The following is an 18,434-nucleotide window of genomic DNA, read 5'->3' on the forward strand; positions in this document are numbered from 1 at the left end:
ATGCTTGAAAAACTAATTTAAATCCAGTCTTAAACATATATTTTTGCCTATTTTTGTTTACGTTTTTAACTTTCCTCAGTTTAATCAAGTGTTGCTTTTGTAATTTATTTTTGGGTTTTTTATAAAGGATTATTGTAACCCACAATCTTGAGAAATATAGCACCATTTTGCATCTAGGCATTCCTTAACTTAAAATAAAACTCAATGGGGAGGGGAACACTCCTTCCCCTTATACCCCTCCCACAGGACGGCGATCACTAGTAAGTAACATATCAATGAATAATGGGCCGGTCTAAGTTAAAAATGCCCGGGCCGATTTTAAGACCCTGTCCGCCCCTGGTCGTACGTGCAATGTGTTAAACATTCAACAACTTTACGACCTGGGATGTTATCACACAGTTCTGTTAAATTAACCAAATAGTTCTTCAACTGAGGTATGAGCATGCATTACTTCTCACTGCCCTTCGAAGTTTGCCCCACCCCTCCCTTCAGATACCCTCGTACTCTGCCTCCGTTGGTTGTAGGGTTTTGATATTTTCTGTTACACCGGTGGACTTCGAACAAAATTTGGGGCGAATGTCAACGGAGTCAAGTCGTTTTTTTTACTCCATATTATACAAACCATTGACAGATATTTCAAAATAACTCCCTCTACATGTCGGCTCGGCATCCCATAATAGTTTTCAGCGCATGCTCCCTTTCAGTTGCACTGGTGCTCTCGTCAGAGAAACATGGCGGGCACCGCGTCTGTTGGTGGTAATGTGTCTTCCGAGCTCGACCCGAATTCCTTGCATTCTGTAGCAAGTTCTTTGGATTCAAAGGCGTTTTTGAGTAGGACAGTATCTCAAGGACTTGTACTAGATCATCAAAATACCGGAAATCACATCAAGGAAGAAATAACGCCGCCATCAAGTGGAATGGACGTTAAAGATACTCAGTTGGTAAACTCAAGGATAGGCAATAGCCATACAGTACGTACTGACGCCTGTATAACACTAGGCGCGAGTCATCATATACCAATGATGTCAGCGCCGCACCGTAACTTCGACAATATTAACAATTCCACACTTGTTGGCCATCCAAACTCACAAAATTCTAGTAACAGTAATAATATATCAAGTCCAAATATGACTGGTCATAACAACCTTACAAGAACTTCGCTAGATATCGATGGGGTAGCAAGGTCCTCACCTGTAATGATAAAGCAAGAGCCAAGTTTGAATGCTGTAAGGAATTCTGTACAATTACAACAGCCCAATACAACAAGCATAGTAACTACAATGGCTTCTAGTGGTAATTCAAAAATGGTAACAGTCAATGTGACCTCAGCAAGTGCAATAGCTGCCCCAGGGCAAATGAGTTCACCCTTAGTAATGAATGCTGGTGGAGGGCCATCAGCAGTCAGGACATTAGCCCCACAAATTATTCCTCAACAAATACGCATTTCCGCACCACAGATGATAGCCCCAAGAGGGCCTGTTGTCAGGCTCCCCCCTGGGACGCAACTCCCTCCGGGATTTGTTCTCATCAATAAAGATGGCAACATCCAAGCCGTTCAACTCAACACAGCATTGCAACCTCATCTTGCATCGAATGCCGGGATACAAAGCAATATTGCCATAAGGCCTGTACAGGTAGGTTACATTCTTTAAATTATATCTCTTTTTATTATATGTAAAGGTAACATATTTCAAGCAATATATCTTTGCGAGATATGTCGTTTGGGGACGATAGATCAAATGATTTGAAATAATCATAATAGGCTATCAGTTTTCTGGATAATGAACTTACAGTAATGCCTAGCCTTCAGTCTTTACAACTAAATGTATTTACTGTGTGTGTTCGAATTATAATTCATAATCCTTTGGCACCGAAATGTAAATTGTCAAAAATGTAAAATGTCAATTGAATAAATATGTCATATACACTCTTATGGTACGTGAAAGTGAAATGTTTTTTTGTTTCATTAATCAGGCAAATTACTCTTTTAAAAAAAATTCTCTTGAAAGGACTTTCACCTGACAACTTTCTTTAAATGTACAGATGTAATATTTTGTACATGGAGACAGGGGCATAACAAGACTATTGTTTTGGGGTGGGGGCGGGGGAGGGTTTCCAGTATTGCTGGAACCTATTTGCTACAGTATAAAAAATAAAAACTTTACCTGAAAGTGCACCTATCCCCCCCCCACCCACCCTGTCCCCATCCCCTGAAGATATGCCAGTGCATAGAACCTAAACTTACAAATATACTGTTGATCAATGTTTACTGTAGGGTCTCACAAATTTGATAAAGAAAGGTTTGCTGCCCTGATTTTCTTAAAATTACATTTTGTTACTTTTAAGTTTCAGAACAAGTATATTACTTGATAAAAGTGAGCTCTAAATCTTCCATAAAAGAATCTGAAATACCCCCCAGGCACGTAGCCAGGGGGGGCGAAGGATGCGACTGCCCCCCTCTTGAGCATATTTTTTTTGTATGTTTTTATGATATCGCTAGTAATTTCAAGCTTAGATGCAGCTTACAAGGCCTGGGAAGTGCCATTTCCAGAGATCTGGGAGGCATTTTCAGCCTAACTCATGGTGGCACTATGCTTAGATAGTTTTCAATGCAGAATCTACAGCTCTGATAGTTTGCCTACAGGTTTGCACCTCCCTTGGAAAATTCCTGGCTAGGCACCCCCCCCCCCCCATATAATGTTATCTGTCATTAATGGTTGTGTCAGACCCAACAGTGCCTTTTACTGCAACTGATCTGATTTTTTTAGGGGAATTTCAACAAAAAAGCTTTCCAAGCCAAATTTAAGGTGTACAGCAAGAAATTATTCTCAGCCCATGAGAATAAATATCCAACCTTATCATGAATGAAAACAAACAACACATGAGTTAATGTACTGGCTTACTGTATGTTTGAGTAGTCATCCTGGGAAATGCCAGTGAGACCCTGATTTTATCAGCTTTGTTTTTTCGTTTCTAAACATAGGGGAGTCCTCTTATAACTCCTGGCCAAAGAACCCTCATACCTCAACCCGCCTCCCAAGGGAATGTCTCAGTGGTTTCTACAATCGCACTGACCTCACCCCCAGTTTTGACCAATGCCAAACCCCTCACCACAGTGGTCAGTGCCCTCGGAGGGTCAAAGACCAGCACCGTGTCCAACCCGCCGTCGGTTCTGCCCTCGGGCAATGTCAACAACAGGAACGCTCTGTCGGGAGTGAACAAGAGGGCGATGGACGACGTCAACAAATGCAAGAATTTCCTCAATACCTTGATTCGGCTTGCCTCTAATGGGAACCAACCACCACAGACAGTACAGAACGTCAAGGATCTTGTCAAAAACCTCATAGTGAGTATCATGGAAAAACAGTTTGGTTCACCGACTTCAGATCACATAAGACTGTTTATTTCCATTAGAATGACACAGAATAGTTTCGTAATCAAATTTTGCATAATTTTGGAATGAAGTTAATATTCTATTATAAAAACTTATATATTCAATACCAAATGACTTACAGTACAGGCTGTCTTGTCTATTACCTATTACCTGTAACAGAGCTGGTCAGCTATTTTCCTTATAATAAAATGATGCATGATTGAAGGTTAGAAGTACCGAAAGACGAACTACATCTGGGAGTAAACATTTGCAATTGTCATCAAACTTGGCTGACGAAATGACCTCATATGACAAACAGCTCTGGTACTTGTTTGTTTGTCATTATAAGGTTAATGTGCACCTTAATAAGCTAATCGACAAAGTACTTTTTAACTTTCCATGCATTAACACTTTCAAAATTTTGAAAGAAAATGTCAGAAAATTCCAGAATTGTGGTGAGAAAGTTGAATAATATTAATTGATATCTTGTGATTTGATGGAGTTACTTTTATATATTTATTTTATTAAATTAATACAACATTTTTTTAGCTTTATTTGATTTAAATATATATATATATATTTAGTTGTGTATAAATGTTAACTTTTCAATTTACAGAACATAAGCATTTCTATATTTCATGCTACATTGCTACATCACTGGTTATTAATAACTTGTTTGCTTTTTTTTCATCTCTGTAGTTGAGATTTTCATTATCCAAGCTCTTCTATCCATTGTTTTGTTGTCAGTTCTTGTTCAGCTTGTGAATATTAGTTTTATCTATTCGCAGGACGGTGTCATTCAACCAGACGAATTCACCCGTAAACTTCAGAAAGAGTTAAAATCTTCCCCACAGCCGTATTTGGTGCCATTTCTTAAGGTAAAAGTTCCTTACCTTTCAGTGCGAAGAGATTTGCTCCGAAAACTTTGGGGCTAGGATAGAGTTCGAGGGGTTGAAGGGGGTGGGGGAGATAGAAGGGAGCTGGTTTGACACAAGGAACGTATCTTGTCTGAGTACAGTAATTCCACTTCAGATATGGACTAGATACTCTGCTGTTGATGTGAAACCAGTCTTGGTTTCACCTACCCCCCGCCTCCCTCCCCCTTCCTACACCCTTCTTCTCTACTGTAGTGTTATAAAACACTGGGCCAGCATTAACTGCTAGACTGAACAAAGAAAGGGTAATGCTCTCATCAACTTTGCATTAAAGGAACATTCCAAACCCCCATTATACTCATCTTGAGGTTACATTTTTTTCTGCCGTTCCAAAATTTAGATCAATAAGCAAAATTCCTTTTCCCAAAATTTGTACCTGATATCAACCATTTAACAGAAATCTGGCTGAAAATACCTGAAAGTGATATTAAACTTTGAAAAGGTTCTGCAGTTGATTATTGAAAAAACAATTTTTTTTTTTATGGAAAACTGCTCACTCTACCAAGGTTATTGCATTGGTTATTGATTCCGACAAACTTTGTATCACATTTTGTTGTTCACCTTTTGCACTTGTCCACTTTAATTGTTGTGCAAATTGAAAATGTTGTTGTTTTTTTGTGTTTTTTTATCACTTTACATCCTTATTTACTATTCTTCTTCTTCTCCTTTTTCTTTCTTCTTCTCTCCTCTTCAGAAAAATTTGCCTCCCCTTAGACAATTAATTCAACGTGGTGGTATTTCCCCTATTCAGGGTATTACCCCAAACATCTTAGGAGGTGCTCAGAGTCACATCGGCAGTACAAGTTCCATAACGTCCGCCCTGTCAGCCCCCAAAGGGGCCATTGCGGGGCAGATCAAGGAATCGAAGAGACACAAAAAAATTCCCAGCGCGTTTGGTGAGTGTGGATGCTTATCATTTATTTAAAAGATGGCGGCACCTCTTGCCAACCGTTAGTGAATCAAAGATTCCATACAAAATATCATTTTTTCTGGTCACAACGTTATGACAAACCGGACTTTGAAATAGGGTGCATTCTCAGTAGCGTGCTTAATTATTGCTTCAAATCTTTTGTTAAAATCAAAAATTAAATAATATATATATATATGTATATATATATATATATATATATATATATATATATCTATATATATATATATATATATATATATATAGATATATATATATAGATATAATGGATATGAAACTTTCATAGTTCGTGTACACATCTAGATTATGTACTCTCAAAAGCATGTAATAGCCAATTTGCTTCTTGATGTATGAGATGAAAAGGTATGTATAAAATTGATTTTCTTACAGAGCATTGCACTTATAACTTAAATATGAGTAAGTTGTTGTGAAGTTGAATATTAATATGAATAAATGCTCTGTTTTCATCAATTGATGTACTTAAAGTTGTATTTTTTACTTTGTTTTCTATCAAGAAAACAGATTGACTAAGTAGTGATGGTGTTGTCTTTTCTTTGTTTTGCTCAGGTCAAATGACACCAGAGCAGCTACAGAAGTTCCATTATGGTGCATCCAAGCATTCTCTGGTAGGGCAACACAGTACACCCGTTGGCATTAAAGCAGAAATAAGTCCTGTCGGCACGGAAACGGTAAGTGTTCGTGAGAAATTCAGTCGGTTTTTCTCCCAGAGTATCTTACATACCTCAGCTGATCTTGTTGAAGTTATTGAAATCATCCAGTAACAGTATTTCAGTTCATCGTCGGTCAGTTTTCATTTGGTAAAAAGTTATTATAAATTTTTAATGATTTTTCAGCAATATGTACACTGTAGGATAGATGTGTAGGTTTGGTGAATATAACACCAATATGTACACTGTTGGATAGATGTGTAGGTGTGGTGAATAGAACAGCAGTGTGTACACTATAGGATAGATGTGTAGGTCTGGTGAATAGAACAGCAATATGTACACTGTAGGATAGATGTGTAGGTTTGGTGAATAGAACAGCAATATGTAAACTATAGGATAGATGTGTAGGTCTGGTGAATAGAACAGCAATATGTACACTGTAGTATAGATGTGTAGGTTTGGTGAATAGAACATGTATGTACACTGTAGGAGAGATGTGTAGGTTTGATGAATAGAACAGCAATATGTACACTGTTTGGTAAAAAATTATTATAAATTTTTCACGATTTTTCAGCAATATGTACAATGTAGGATAGATGTGTGGGTTTGGTGAATAGAATAGCAAGTTTTACACTGTAGGATAGATGTTTAGGTTTGGTGAATACAACAGCAATATGTACACTGGTAGATAGATGTGTAGGTTTGGTGAATAGAACACCAGTATGTACACTGTAGGAGAGATGTGTAGGTTTGATGAATAGAACAGCAAAGCAATATGTACACTGTTTGGTAAAAAATTATTATAAATTTTTCAAGATTTTTCAGCAATATGTACACTGTAGGATAGATGTGTGGGTTTGGTGAATATAACACCAATATGTACACTGTTGTATAGATGTGTAGGTTTGGTGAATAGAAAACCAGTATGTACACTGTAGGAGAGATGTGTAGGTTCGGTAAATAGAACAGCAATATGTGCATTGGTGATAGATGTGTAGGTTTGGTGAATAGAACACCAAAATGTTCACTGTAGGATAGATGTGTAGGTTTGGTGAATAGAAAACCAGTATGTACACTGTAGTAGAAATGTGTAGGTCTGGTAAATAGAAAAGCAATATGTGCACTGTAGGATAGATGGAAGGTTTGGTGAATAGAACAGCAATATGTACACTGTAGGATAGATGTGTAGGTGTGGTGAATAGAACAGCAATATGTAAACTGTAAGATAGATGTGTAGGTTTGGTGAATAGAAAACCAGTATGTACACTGTATGAGAGATGTGTAGGTTTGGTAAATAGAACAGCAATATGTGCACTGTAGGATAGATGGAAGGTTTGGTGAATAGAACAGCAATATGTAAACTGTAAGATAGATATGTAGGTTTGGTGAATAGAAAACCAGTATGTACACTGTATGAGAGATGTGTAGGTTTGGTAAATAGAACAGCAATATGTGCACTGTAGGATAGATGGAAGGTTTGGTGAATAGAACAGCAATATGTAAACTGTAAGATAGATATGTAGGTTTGGTGAATAGAAAACCAGTATGTACACTGTATGAGAGATGTGTAGGTTTGGTAAATAGAACAGCAATATGTACACTGTAGGATAGATGTGGAAGTCTGGTGAATAGAACAGCAATATGTACACTGTAGGAGAGATGTGTAGGTCTAGTGCATAGAACAGCATCTTCTGTGATGACACCAAGTTATCAATTTACCTGTTTGGAGGTTTTTAGTTAACAACGGAATCTGAATTTGTTGTAAACCGCTTTTCATCCGTACTAGTTGCATCGATGTCACCACATGTCAGGTCTAAGACAAATATTTCATTTTAAATCATAACTCTATGAGTGCGTACTGTATAGTGTTTCCGCTGAAACTGTATGCAGCATGCAAACATGCATACATATATATATGGTACAAAATCTCTCATGCTGTATGTGAACACAATTTTCCTTGACAATACATTGAAGCAAGTTCTCTAATATTTACTTTTATAAACAGACGACCGCATCGGCCACATCATCATCGTCCTCCTCAAAACCTAAGTCCAGTAAGAGTTCCAAATCTAGTCGGAGTTCGTCTTCGTCACCTCGGAGGGATAAATCCAAAGATTCATCTTTCGTGTGAGTTATTATATTTATTTTTATTTTCTGGTCTGGTTCTTGTTCCAGTGCTGAGACCTCAAAACTCTTAAGGAAGATGAGCCCAGTATGTAGAAATTTTGTGGATATGAAAACCTGATGGAGAGCAGAGTAAAGTCAGGTTTTCATCGATGATATATTATTTTATCTGGATTGGTCTTTGACATCCCAAACTATGAAATGTTCTGTTGGAATAGTGTTCTCGCATTTGAAGAGTTTTTCTTAAGCTTGAGCAAGTCTTCTGTCTATCACATGAATGATGATAACAACTACTCTAATATCTCCCAAGAGGAATAACATATTTCTCTCTTCCCCTTTTTAGTGGGGGAGTATTGATGATAGGTGAGGTTTATGGCCCAATCCAAATTTGATGGTTCAACTTTGTGAAAGTCGTTGAGTTCTCTGGACAGTGTTGATAAATAATCCCAATCTAGTCCCAAGAGATTGTCCATGATAGAGTAGCTAACCCATATGAAGGGTGACTAATAGCTGCCAATTCATGCTACCCTCAAAGTAAGCTCAGTTATTGATGTAACAGGAGCCACCAAATATGTCATAAGTAAGTAGTAGGAACCCTCACTTGTGCAATGGCAGTAACTTATCCTGTTGTTTATTACATTCATCCCCGGTTAGATGTTATCCTTTTGTTTTGTCTTGCTTACAGCCGAGACGATGATGACATCAACGACGTGACCTCCATGGCCGGGGTCAACCTGTCCGAGGAGAGTGCACGAATGGCCTCTAACGCAGAACACATCGGCACGCAGCTACGCTCCTGCGAAGAGGAGGCCTTTCTCTCTTCCTCATCTTTACAGTCAAGAATTCAAAGAAAGTGTAAGAGAGAAATATTCCTTTTGCTATGATTGATCGCTGAAGCATTACCTTTGCGGTCAAGATGGTATGCATGTCTGTGTAATGTAACAAACACATTAAGAGTAGGCAGTCAGAAGGGAGTTGTTACAGGACACGTATAAATAACTATCATCTTTATCTCATATGATCTCTGCGAAGGACAACTCCTCAAAACAGCTGAGAAAATATCGCTCCGTTCGGGAGATATCTCAGTTTAAACGTCGTGTCTGGATCCAGCTGATATTTTGTAAAGTCTGTGATATCGTAGTGCACACTAGGATCTCAAACCTTTCACTTTCTCTATGATGTTTTGATTTTCATATTTTTAAGTTCAAAACCACTGCCTATAGTAGGACTGAATGTATATGACTTCAGTATTTTAGATTCATCATGTTCCGATTGAAGTCGGTTGTTGTGAATACCTACACATATGAGCCAAAGATTGCAGGCGTCAATCGATTTCCTTTACAATGAAATGTCTTTGGAGTTCTTTTGTCCTTATTGGATATTATTAGTGCTTTATGGTCTTATTGGAAACGATTCAAGAATTGTCTGTTATTTATAAACTAAACCTTTTTTTATATTTTTTTAATTTTTTGTTTATCTGTTGCTACTATCATTCCCCTTCTAATGCTTCTTGTTCGTCTTTCAGGTGTTGAGTTCAAATTAAAAGATTCTTCTCGAGAGGCCGTTGATCTGATTTCGTCGGCTGTAGAGGAACGGTTAAAGACGATGGTGGAAAAACTATCAGTAATTGCACAACACAGATTAGAAATTTATAGGGTGAGGATTTATTAGGATTAAGAATTGTAGTAACGGATCACAACCAATTAGAAATATGAAAGGGGAGGCTTAGAGGGATCGAGGAGTTTCGGCATCACAACACAAATTAGATATATGTTGGTTTAGGATTATTCGGATCAAGAATTGTATGGGATCACAACAGAGATTAGAAAAATGTACGATAAAGCTTATAGGAATTAAGGAATGTTGGTATCACAACACAGATTAGCAATTGATAGGGTTGATGGATCATTGGGAATTGGAAAATAATATATTATTCAGTAAATTATTCAACTTCTCTTACCTGTTTGTTGTTTCAAACGATCATACACAGTGAGTCAATGGCGCTTCTCCATTGACTTAACTACATGTGGGAGAAATTACACACTTAAGTCCCATTGACTTTGTCGCACTTGTCACTGGAAATCAGACTTGCTTTTAGTCGGTTGGGGTAAGTAGTTTACGTTAAACATGATAACAGGAGGTTTTGTTAGATGCAAGAAAAGAAGTGAAAAAAAAAGAGTATTATGTCGTCCCCCTAAGCTTATTGGGGGTATACTGTATGATGTTAACTGCAAAACTGGATAGTATATTGAACAGCAGCAGTACAAACTCGCATGAGGGACTTGCAATACCGTTGCACGGTAGATTAGTGCACCTTCCCCAGCTATGAATAGCGTTGAATCTAATGATCTACATTTTTCTCCCGTTGTGGTAGTGGTGAATCGAAAGCGCAGAAAAATGCAATCCTTTATGTGGAACGCAGTAATCGGTTCTAAATAATCGGTAGAGCAATGGATTTTGCCGATGCCGATTATTTACCCATTATTTGATAATCAGCCGGATGCCGATTATCTTACCGATTATCGGTCGAACACTAATGTGAACACTATTAGGTTATACATTAGGTAATATATATTATAGGTTTATATATTAGCTTATTTATTAGGTTAATACAGTGTTATATTTACTGATGCATATGCCCATTATGAAACTTCCTGTTATATTTGGTTATATATTTAAAATGCAGCGGTTAGAATTCAAATAAATCACACCTTTTTGGCAAGTTAGTCTCATTTTGACAGGCATTGGCTCTGGTAGCATCATACAGACACTAGCCACAGCAGATTCATGTACAAATCGTACACGAAATGCCTAATGTGTTGGAAAGACAGTGGATAATCCCCGATCTGTCTGTTTCCCTTCTTTTAGGAGGACCCTAAATACGAACCAGTCACGGACGTAAGATCACAACTGAAGTTCTTTGAGCAGCTGGATGCGATGGAACGGAAGAGGCGAGACGAACAGGAGAGAGAGATGTTACTCAGGGCAGCAAAGGTAATCATCCAAATCATTCATATATTAGGGACAGTGATGATATTGCATAAAAGCTGGTTGATAACAGAAATGGTGGTGGTTTGGCAGGGTAGCATTGTGTGGGTTGAAATGAAGCTTTAGTTCGATGTAGGGTTTACTAGAACCATAAAGCTACCAGAAATAGTACTATTGTGCACAACCCCACCCCCCCACCCACTCCCGGCCTCTTCCCACCTACCACCTTCATAATGAGGCTGACTTGGACACTGGAAAATGCTGTCTGTCCCATGGAAAAGAGCTACTCCTCTCACCTTTGGTGTTAATTACTGTTGAACCACCACGAATCTACATCACATTGCAGTAGTTTCTTATCTTTTTCTGTCTTGAGAATTTAAAGTGTTACTGTTAACAGTTGTTTATGAACTGTTTCTTAAAATGAAACACATTTCTTCTCCATGGATCTCTTCTATGTAGAGTCCCTCCACTTAAAGTGTAATGTTAACAGCTGTTTATGAACTGTTTCTTAAAATGAAACACTAACATTTCTTCTCCATGGATCTCTTCTATGTAGAGTCCCTCCACTTAAAGTTTAACTGTAAACAGTTGTTTATGAACTGTTTCTTAAAATGAAACACTAACATTTCTTCTCTTCTCCATTGATCTCTTCTATGTAGAGTCGCTCCAAGCAGGAGGATCCTGAGCAGCTGAGGTTAAAACGGAAAGCCAAAGAGATGCAATTGATGGAAGCGGAACAAATCAGGCAACAAGAGGCAAATCTTACGGCTCTAGCAGCCATCGGACCCAGAAAGAAAAAGAAAACAGACTCTCCTCCTAGCTCCAGCCAGGTAAAATGTCAAAGGCTTGTGCTGTCCATTTTTCTTCAGGCCGCACAGCAGGATTTCAATAGTTGTCAAATATGACAACAAAACTTGCGTGCAAGCACGTCATTTTGTCGTAAGGCTACAGAAGTAGAGCAACCTGCGACAGGGTTTGGTCAGATAACCTGTTCCTGTTCCAGTATCAGTCATTTGGACAATTTGTTAATGCTAGTACCACTGAAAACTGTCCGCTCACATCATGCATTAAAGCACTGGTACTGACAGTATGAACAGTTTCTAACCTTGATCTAAATAGAAACCTGGATATATATCCATACTGCTCATACTGTCAGTACGAGTGCTTTGAAGCATGATATGAAAGTCCAGTATATTAATCCTTGCCCCAAACGGGGTGTTTCAATATAATAAATAAAGTAATGAGTGTTCGTGTTTCTTACAATGATTCCAGTTAACTCAGATGTAGATTGCCATTACATAAATTACAGAACTGGTTTCCAAATCTACCTTTCAGCTTTTACTTCAAAGACTTCATTTGATCAAATTGCATTTCTTTGCATTTGTGATGCTAATTTTGAAAAGTTTTTATTTGGTGTGTGTGTGTTTGTGTGTTCAGTATTGGTTTGCTTAACACAATGTTATTGAAATGCAGTTAAACTATGAGATTGATAATATGTTAGCAACATCTTCCAAAAAAAACCTAAAATAGTTACTCAATATTCTCTCTCTGTTAGACAGTTTTACAATAGATTAAGTGATTTTATTGCTTCTTATTTCAGGAGAGTGTTAGTTCTTTGATAGGGTCAGGCGGTTCCACTTCTAGCCATTACAGGTCACAGGTAAGCTACATTTTAATTCGCCTTCTTGCAACAGCGTAATCTTCAGGAGGGAGTACCTTTGGCCCTTTACCTCCCACCCCTCCCCCACTGTCAGCCCCCACCCATTGCCTCTCTGACTCCCAGATAAACTAGCAGTAGTCCCAAAGTATGATCATACTACCACCCCTCCTCCCCCTCATTAGTGACAGTGATATGCCCAACCAAACAAAAAAAAACAAGATAAAGATTGTAGATTGATTAAACATGTATTCTTTAAATTATTCGTTTTACTCAGAATGCCAAGAATTTCACAATGTAAGCCACTTGCTAAAGAAACTGCAAGTGCTTCAAAAGTCCCTAAATGTTAAAATTAAGTTGCCACATCCACACAGTAGTTGCTGTATTGATTTTATATTTGTATGTTCTTAATGTTTACTAGCAGAAGAAGCATAAGTACCATAAGGCCAGGATTGTTAACACAGTTCATTGATGGCTGTACACTTAGTCACACTCAAACAGAACTTAAAGTTAAAAATTGTCTTTGGCTTGCAAACTATGTCTACTATTTGGTTTCTAAGACCTTTTCAACTTGTAAAATATGGTTGTCTCGTATCATTTATGGACTAGGGATGCACCGGATCCAAATTTTTGGATCCGTCCGGAACCGGATTTTGCCGGATAGTACATGAAATCCGGCTGGATAAAATCCGGCCGGAACCGGATTTTTTCATTACACAAAAGAAAATCATTAATAAGAAGTAGAAGTATGAAACAAGGAGCAAATCTTAGGTGAGGTATACGCATATTATAAAGAAGGTGGTTTTTGTGGAATTTAAAAAAATTCAGACGTATTTAACCATATAAGAGATTGTTTCACACATAAATATTCAGAGAAAACATGAATGCCAACAATAATGGGAAAGTAAAGATTCGATGGAACAGTATTTTGACTGATAAGTATATGAATGGTCAATTTTAACTGCACAATATTAAACTGATGACGGCTGCAAGAAATGATTTCACTGCAAACTGTATTTGTTGTATATAGCTTCATATTATTACAGTAGTTGTATCACTTTGATTGATCTTTAGAAACAGTGGGTCAGACCATTGAGAAAATTAAATTGAATATGTTAAACCTAATTTTTTCCTTACTTTGAATGTTTTTATTAATTTTTGGAAACAGTTTACATTGATTTAAGTTTATACCAACACCTTTTTAAGGAATAATTCAGGCCAGATTTTGAAAAAGATCCGGCCGGATATTGAAAAATATCCGGCCGGAACCGGAACCGGAACCGGATAATTCCTCACAATCCGGCTAGATAGTCCGGCCGGACCGGATATCCGGTGCATCCCTATTATGGACACAAGCATTTGATAAATGACAGTTGAGAGAGGGTTTGCAGTGCTAACAATCAGGCAGGCTAACCCTGGCATCACATTGTTGTAAAGGAATGATGTAAACCTACTGACATTGTTTATTTGTAATGTGTTCATGTTGTTTCTTAAAACATTCTCTTTCTGCATCGTATTTGTTTTTACTTTTCACGACCGGAGTTTTCTGCAACTATCCTTCTCACCTCTTTCCGCAGCTTCGAAGAATCAAGCGAGTAAACATCAGAGATCTGATCTTCCTAATGGAACAAGAAACCAGCTGCAGGAAATCTAACTTACTCTTCAAAACGTATTTCAAATAACCTCTTGTCCACGGTCGTCGTGACGACGGAAGGGCATGTCCACCTGGTGCTCATTGAAACCCACAGAAAGTTCCATTAAATGTAAGCTGGGTTTGGAGAGAAGAAAATGCTATAACTAAATATAGTCTTGTCCCGTAAATGTCGGTGACCAGTTTTGCAATGTGTTACGTAATTCTCTCAGTTGATGGGGCGTGTTATGTGTGCTACTACCGTACATCCAGAAGGCATTGAAAACAGATACATTTCTTGTTTAATATTCTCTATCCCTTTCATTTTTCACCAAACTATATTATAAATTCACTCGGTGTAAGGAAAGGCCAAAAAAATCTCTGAAAGTGTAAGGCTGCATTTATTTGTGGAAATTTGTCACTTATAATCGGTGTTGACGTATTTCACCGCTATCGAAAGAAAGTTGAGTCCTTCAAAAGACACGCATGTCTTCAATCCATCAAATATTGGCACAAGAGGAAAACATTTGGCATAAACATTATTCCTGAAAATGTTTGCAAAGGAAATAGTAAACAAAGACAGCAGAGTCCATTTTGAAATGGGGGGGGGGCTGAGATCGAGATTTCTCAGAATTTTCCTCTGTGAGATCAACACCGAGAATGAAGGTAACCATGGATTTTACAAAGGCCCCAGCTCTGACAAACATTTTGAATGACTTATAGCAGACTATCACTTAGTTTATGAAGATTATTAATTTTGCTATGGTTTGGGAATTTTCGATGCAAGTTTGTAGACTTGGCCAAAAAAAGGGGATGGGAGGGGGATGCGTGGGCTGTGGCCTCAGCTCTGATATAACATTTGTAGGGTGCAAAAGTGCTTTAATAACTGAGCTACTTAGGGGTAGACAAAATGGTTGTTACCATAGAGATCTCTTAAATTTTAAGTTAAGGAGGAGGGACCATGACATACGACACAACACAAAATGTATGGAAATAGATTTCCTTTCAAAAACGAAAGTTACTAAAACTTGGTCAGTTTGAATTTGAATTTTGATATTTCTCATGAATGGAATTGGAAGTATATGAGAGACAGTTATGTTCCAAATGAGTACAGTGTCTTACCGGGAGAGGACCACAAAGCTTACTAGAGTTCCTCAGAGTTCACCATTCAGTCGTATTTTGGTTTACCCTGTTTAACTAGGCTTGTTGTAATACAAGAACAACGGCGTGAATACAATTGATAGTAGAGTTCCCCTTGGTATGGTTTCGTTGCAAAAAATTGGACATTCCTGATTATTCGGGATGTATGTTAACCTTACTGTTATTTCACCACCGCCCCCCCCCCTCTCCACCATAAAAAATATAATTCTCATTGAATATTTCCATGTAGTACTTACCACATTTGGTTTTCTTGGAGGGGGGGGGGGGTGGGTGGGGGTATGATGGTTAGTAGTAGTACAGGCAACCATGCCAGAGAGCTTTAACATTAACTTTCGGTATCTTTGGAATATTGAGGTTACAATTTGATTTCAAGATAATGAAATAGGTCTTTGGGTCTTCTTTGTTCAGACAATCAAGACCCTGTTTATGTTTTAACTGTTCTGTAGAAGTATTTACCCATTATTAGTCTTTGCAGTCATGACAACCATAATAGAAACAGAAATTCTAGGCAGAAGATGTTGCAGTAATTAGTCGAAATATCAGCGATTTTTACGAGAGATGTTATCCCAACAATAAATAGAGATTGAATGAGATCAGTACTAGTATTAACAATAGTCTGCCTGTAAATTGTGATTTGTATTTATTCATCTACTAGAAGTAACAACAAATTTAAAAAAAACTGAAAAATGCACATATGCAATAAAAAGAGGATGGTTATTTTCCCCCCTTTATTCTTCCTTTTGCAATAATTATTAACACAATTATTAACACAACATTGATTTCAGCTGAGAAAACTTGTTGCAAAAATAAGAAACACTATTTAAATTTGAAATTCCATATTGCAACTAAAATTCTCAGTTTGAACTCAAAAATGTTAACTGAACGAATGAGTTGTTTTTTAATAAATTGATGAGAAATTTCATACCCGGCTGCTAGAAGAAAACAACCCTCCTTCTCACAGACGATGTTATAGTCTAGCAGGGATTTTTTCTTCTTTTCCTCGTATTCTCTTTCACCCAGAGAACAGAGAAATGTTTGTATTTCTAGACATTTTGAATTTGTACCAATCCAATTAATTTCTCCTTCGTTAGTAGATATTGGATTGAAAATTTTTGTTACATTGAAAGCATAGATTGATATTGTCATATTGTATGGTTTAGAGGGATAACTTATTCAAATGTTTTTGTTTTTTTTCTCTATAAGCTATGTTGTATGAATAAATAGTATCAAGGGTTCACTACCATATTATTTATCCTACTCTGTTTGCATCAAATGGAAGTTAATTGTAAATTCATTGGCAGATCTGTTCATCTATTCACTGCAAAATAAATATTCCTGGATATCAAAGTTGAGAAGAGTGACTGTTTCACAAAGTCTAAAACATAAAAGCAGTATTTTTTATTTGATCGACTTGATTGCTCTGATTTTTAACCTGCAGGACGAAACAGAAAACACCTTTCTTGATTTAATTAAAAGCTGGGTATTTGACAGTGAAATAATAAAGTTCCCCATTCTGTTATTACTCACTCCAAGAGTTGCCAATTTACATTGGATTCGGACAAATTAAATGTCCAGATATTATTGTAATATCTTTTTAAAATATACCAGCCACAAAAGACCACCGATTCACATAAAACATTACTTGGGAATAAAATTTCAATAGTTATATTTATTAGCTAGTTTGGAATATAGCTGTGACAGAGAAAATATATTCCGATGCATCCCAAAATGTTGGTTTAGTGTCATACGCCGCCATCTTCCCCAGCAAATGCTTGAGTTACTGGTAAATCCAAACTTTATGTAGATGTAATGTCCAAATATTTGATTTCAAAGAAATGTGACTTTTTTTTTTAAATTGTAATTTTATTTTGTAGAGAAAAAAACACTGACAAATAATTCAGTGTGTTTAAAGATATTTAAAGAAGAAAAAAAGAACTGTTGTAAAATTATTTCGGAGTGTTGCACAGTTTTTCTTTGTCAATTGCTGAAATGTTTAAGAAAAATTGTTTGGTCGTACTTTTGCCTTTTCTTCTATTGTGAAGAAAAGAGAAGACAATTAACCGTTGTATATTATGTAAATTATTTGCATCATGGTCAGTTTCATGTTTATTCATGAAGCGCACTCACTTGTAATTATGCAAGGTGCATCACATTTGTATCATAGGAATAAGAGTACAAATTTCCATTGTAAATTTCTACCGTCGAATCTTTTCACAAGTATCATGAGACATTAAAAAAAGCAGGTAAAAGAATTCTTCAGACAAATTTTGTTTTGCTTCAAGTTTTTCTTCAAGTTTCATATTTTTCTGAATTTATGCAAACCACCTCTCATATGGCTGCAAGTAATGGAAAACTTGTATTCACAGGACTTTGTTACAAGTCAGATTGCTGACCAGTCCAATTGTTTTCATGCATCACCAAGAGTATGTGGGTAACGGCTATTTAGGTGCAAACTCCCCCCCCCCACCCCCCCATCCCATTCACCGCTACGACCCGGACCCCCTTCTTCCTCCAATGAACAGTACATGCATTGGCCAAAGGTCAAAAATTTCTCCTCAACATCCTGGATGTAAGTATGATAACTCTGAATTTTGAATATTCTTTGAAAGTGAATGGGGAAGTTTTTCTGCTATCATCTGCTTAAAAACATCACAATCAAATCAACTCTGAAAAACATCAAAATAAGTTGGTTTCAGTAGGTTCAATATTCAAGTATAAAACAGACTTCGCAATAAAATTTAATCATGAAGGCATGCCTGACTTCGCAATAAAATTTAATCATGAAGGCATGCCTGAATGATATTTTTCTTTATCTCCAGAAAATGACAAGTTAACTTGCTGCATTTGTCTTCAACTTACAATACACAAGAATCATCATTGATATCTTTTGACAAAATAAAAATTTAGATTAAAGGATGATGGTCAGACTACAAACAATGTGGTAACAATTTGTAGACTTGTATATACTAG

The 18,434-nt window shown here is 37.1% G+C and overlaps 1 protein-coding gene across 1 annotated transcript; it reads left to right on the forward strand.

Annotated features, from left to right (window-relative positions):
* The first annotated feature begins 707 nt into the window (after positions 1–707).
* Positions 708–17,729, forward strand: LOC139959710 (transcription initiation factor TFIID subunit 4-like). Its single transcript, XM_071957528.1, has 12 exons — positions 708–1,634; positions 2,984–3,346; positions 4,162–4,251; positions 5,003–5,204; positions 5,804–5,925; positions 7,910–8,031; positions 8,714–8,883; positions 9,554–9,684; positions 10,897–11,022; positions 11,676–11,846; positions 12,617–12,676; positions 14,251–17,729. The coding sequence occupies exons 1-12, from the start codon at positions 732–734 to the stop codon at positions 14,353–14,355; spliced, it is 2,565 nt and encodes an 854-aa protein (XP_071813629.1). The 5' UTR covers positions 708–731; the 3' UTR covers positions 14,356–17,729.
* Positions 17,730–18,434: the final 705 nt, after the last annotated feature.

This window comes from Apostichopus japonicus, chromosome 3 (assembly GCF_037975245.1).
Source record: "Apostichopus japonicus isolate 1M-3 chromosome 3, ASM3797524v1, whole genome shotgun sequence".
NCBI classification, from domain to species: Eukaryota; Metazoa; Echinodermata; class Holothuroidea; order Aspidochirotida; family Stichopodidae; genus Apostichopus; species Apostichopus japonicus.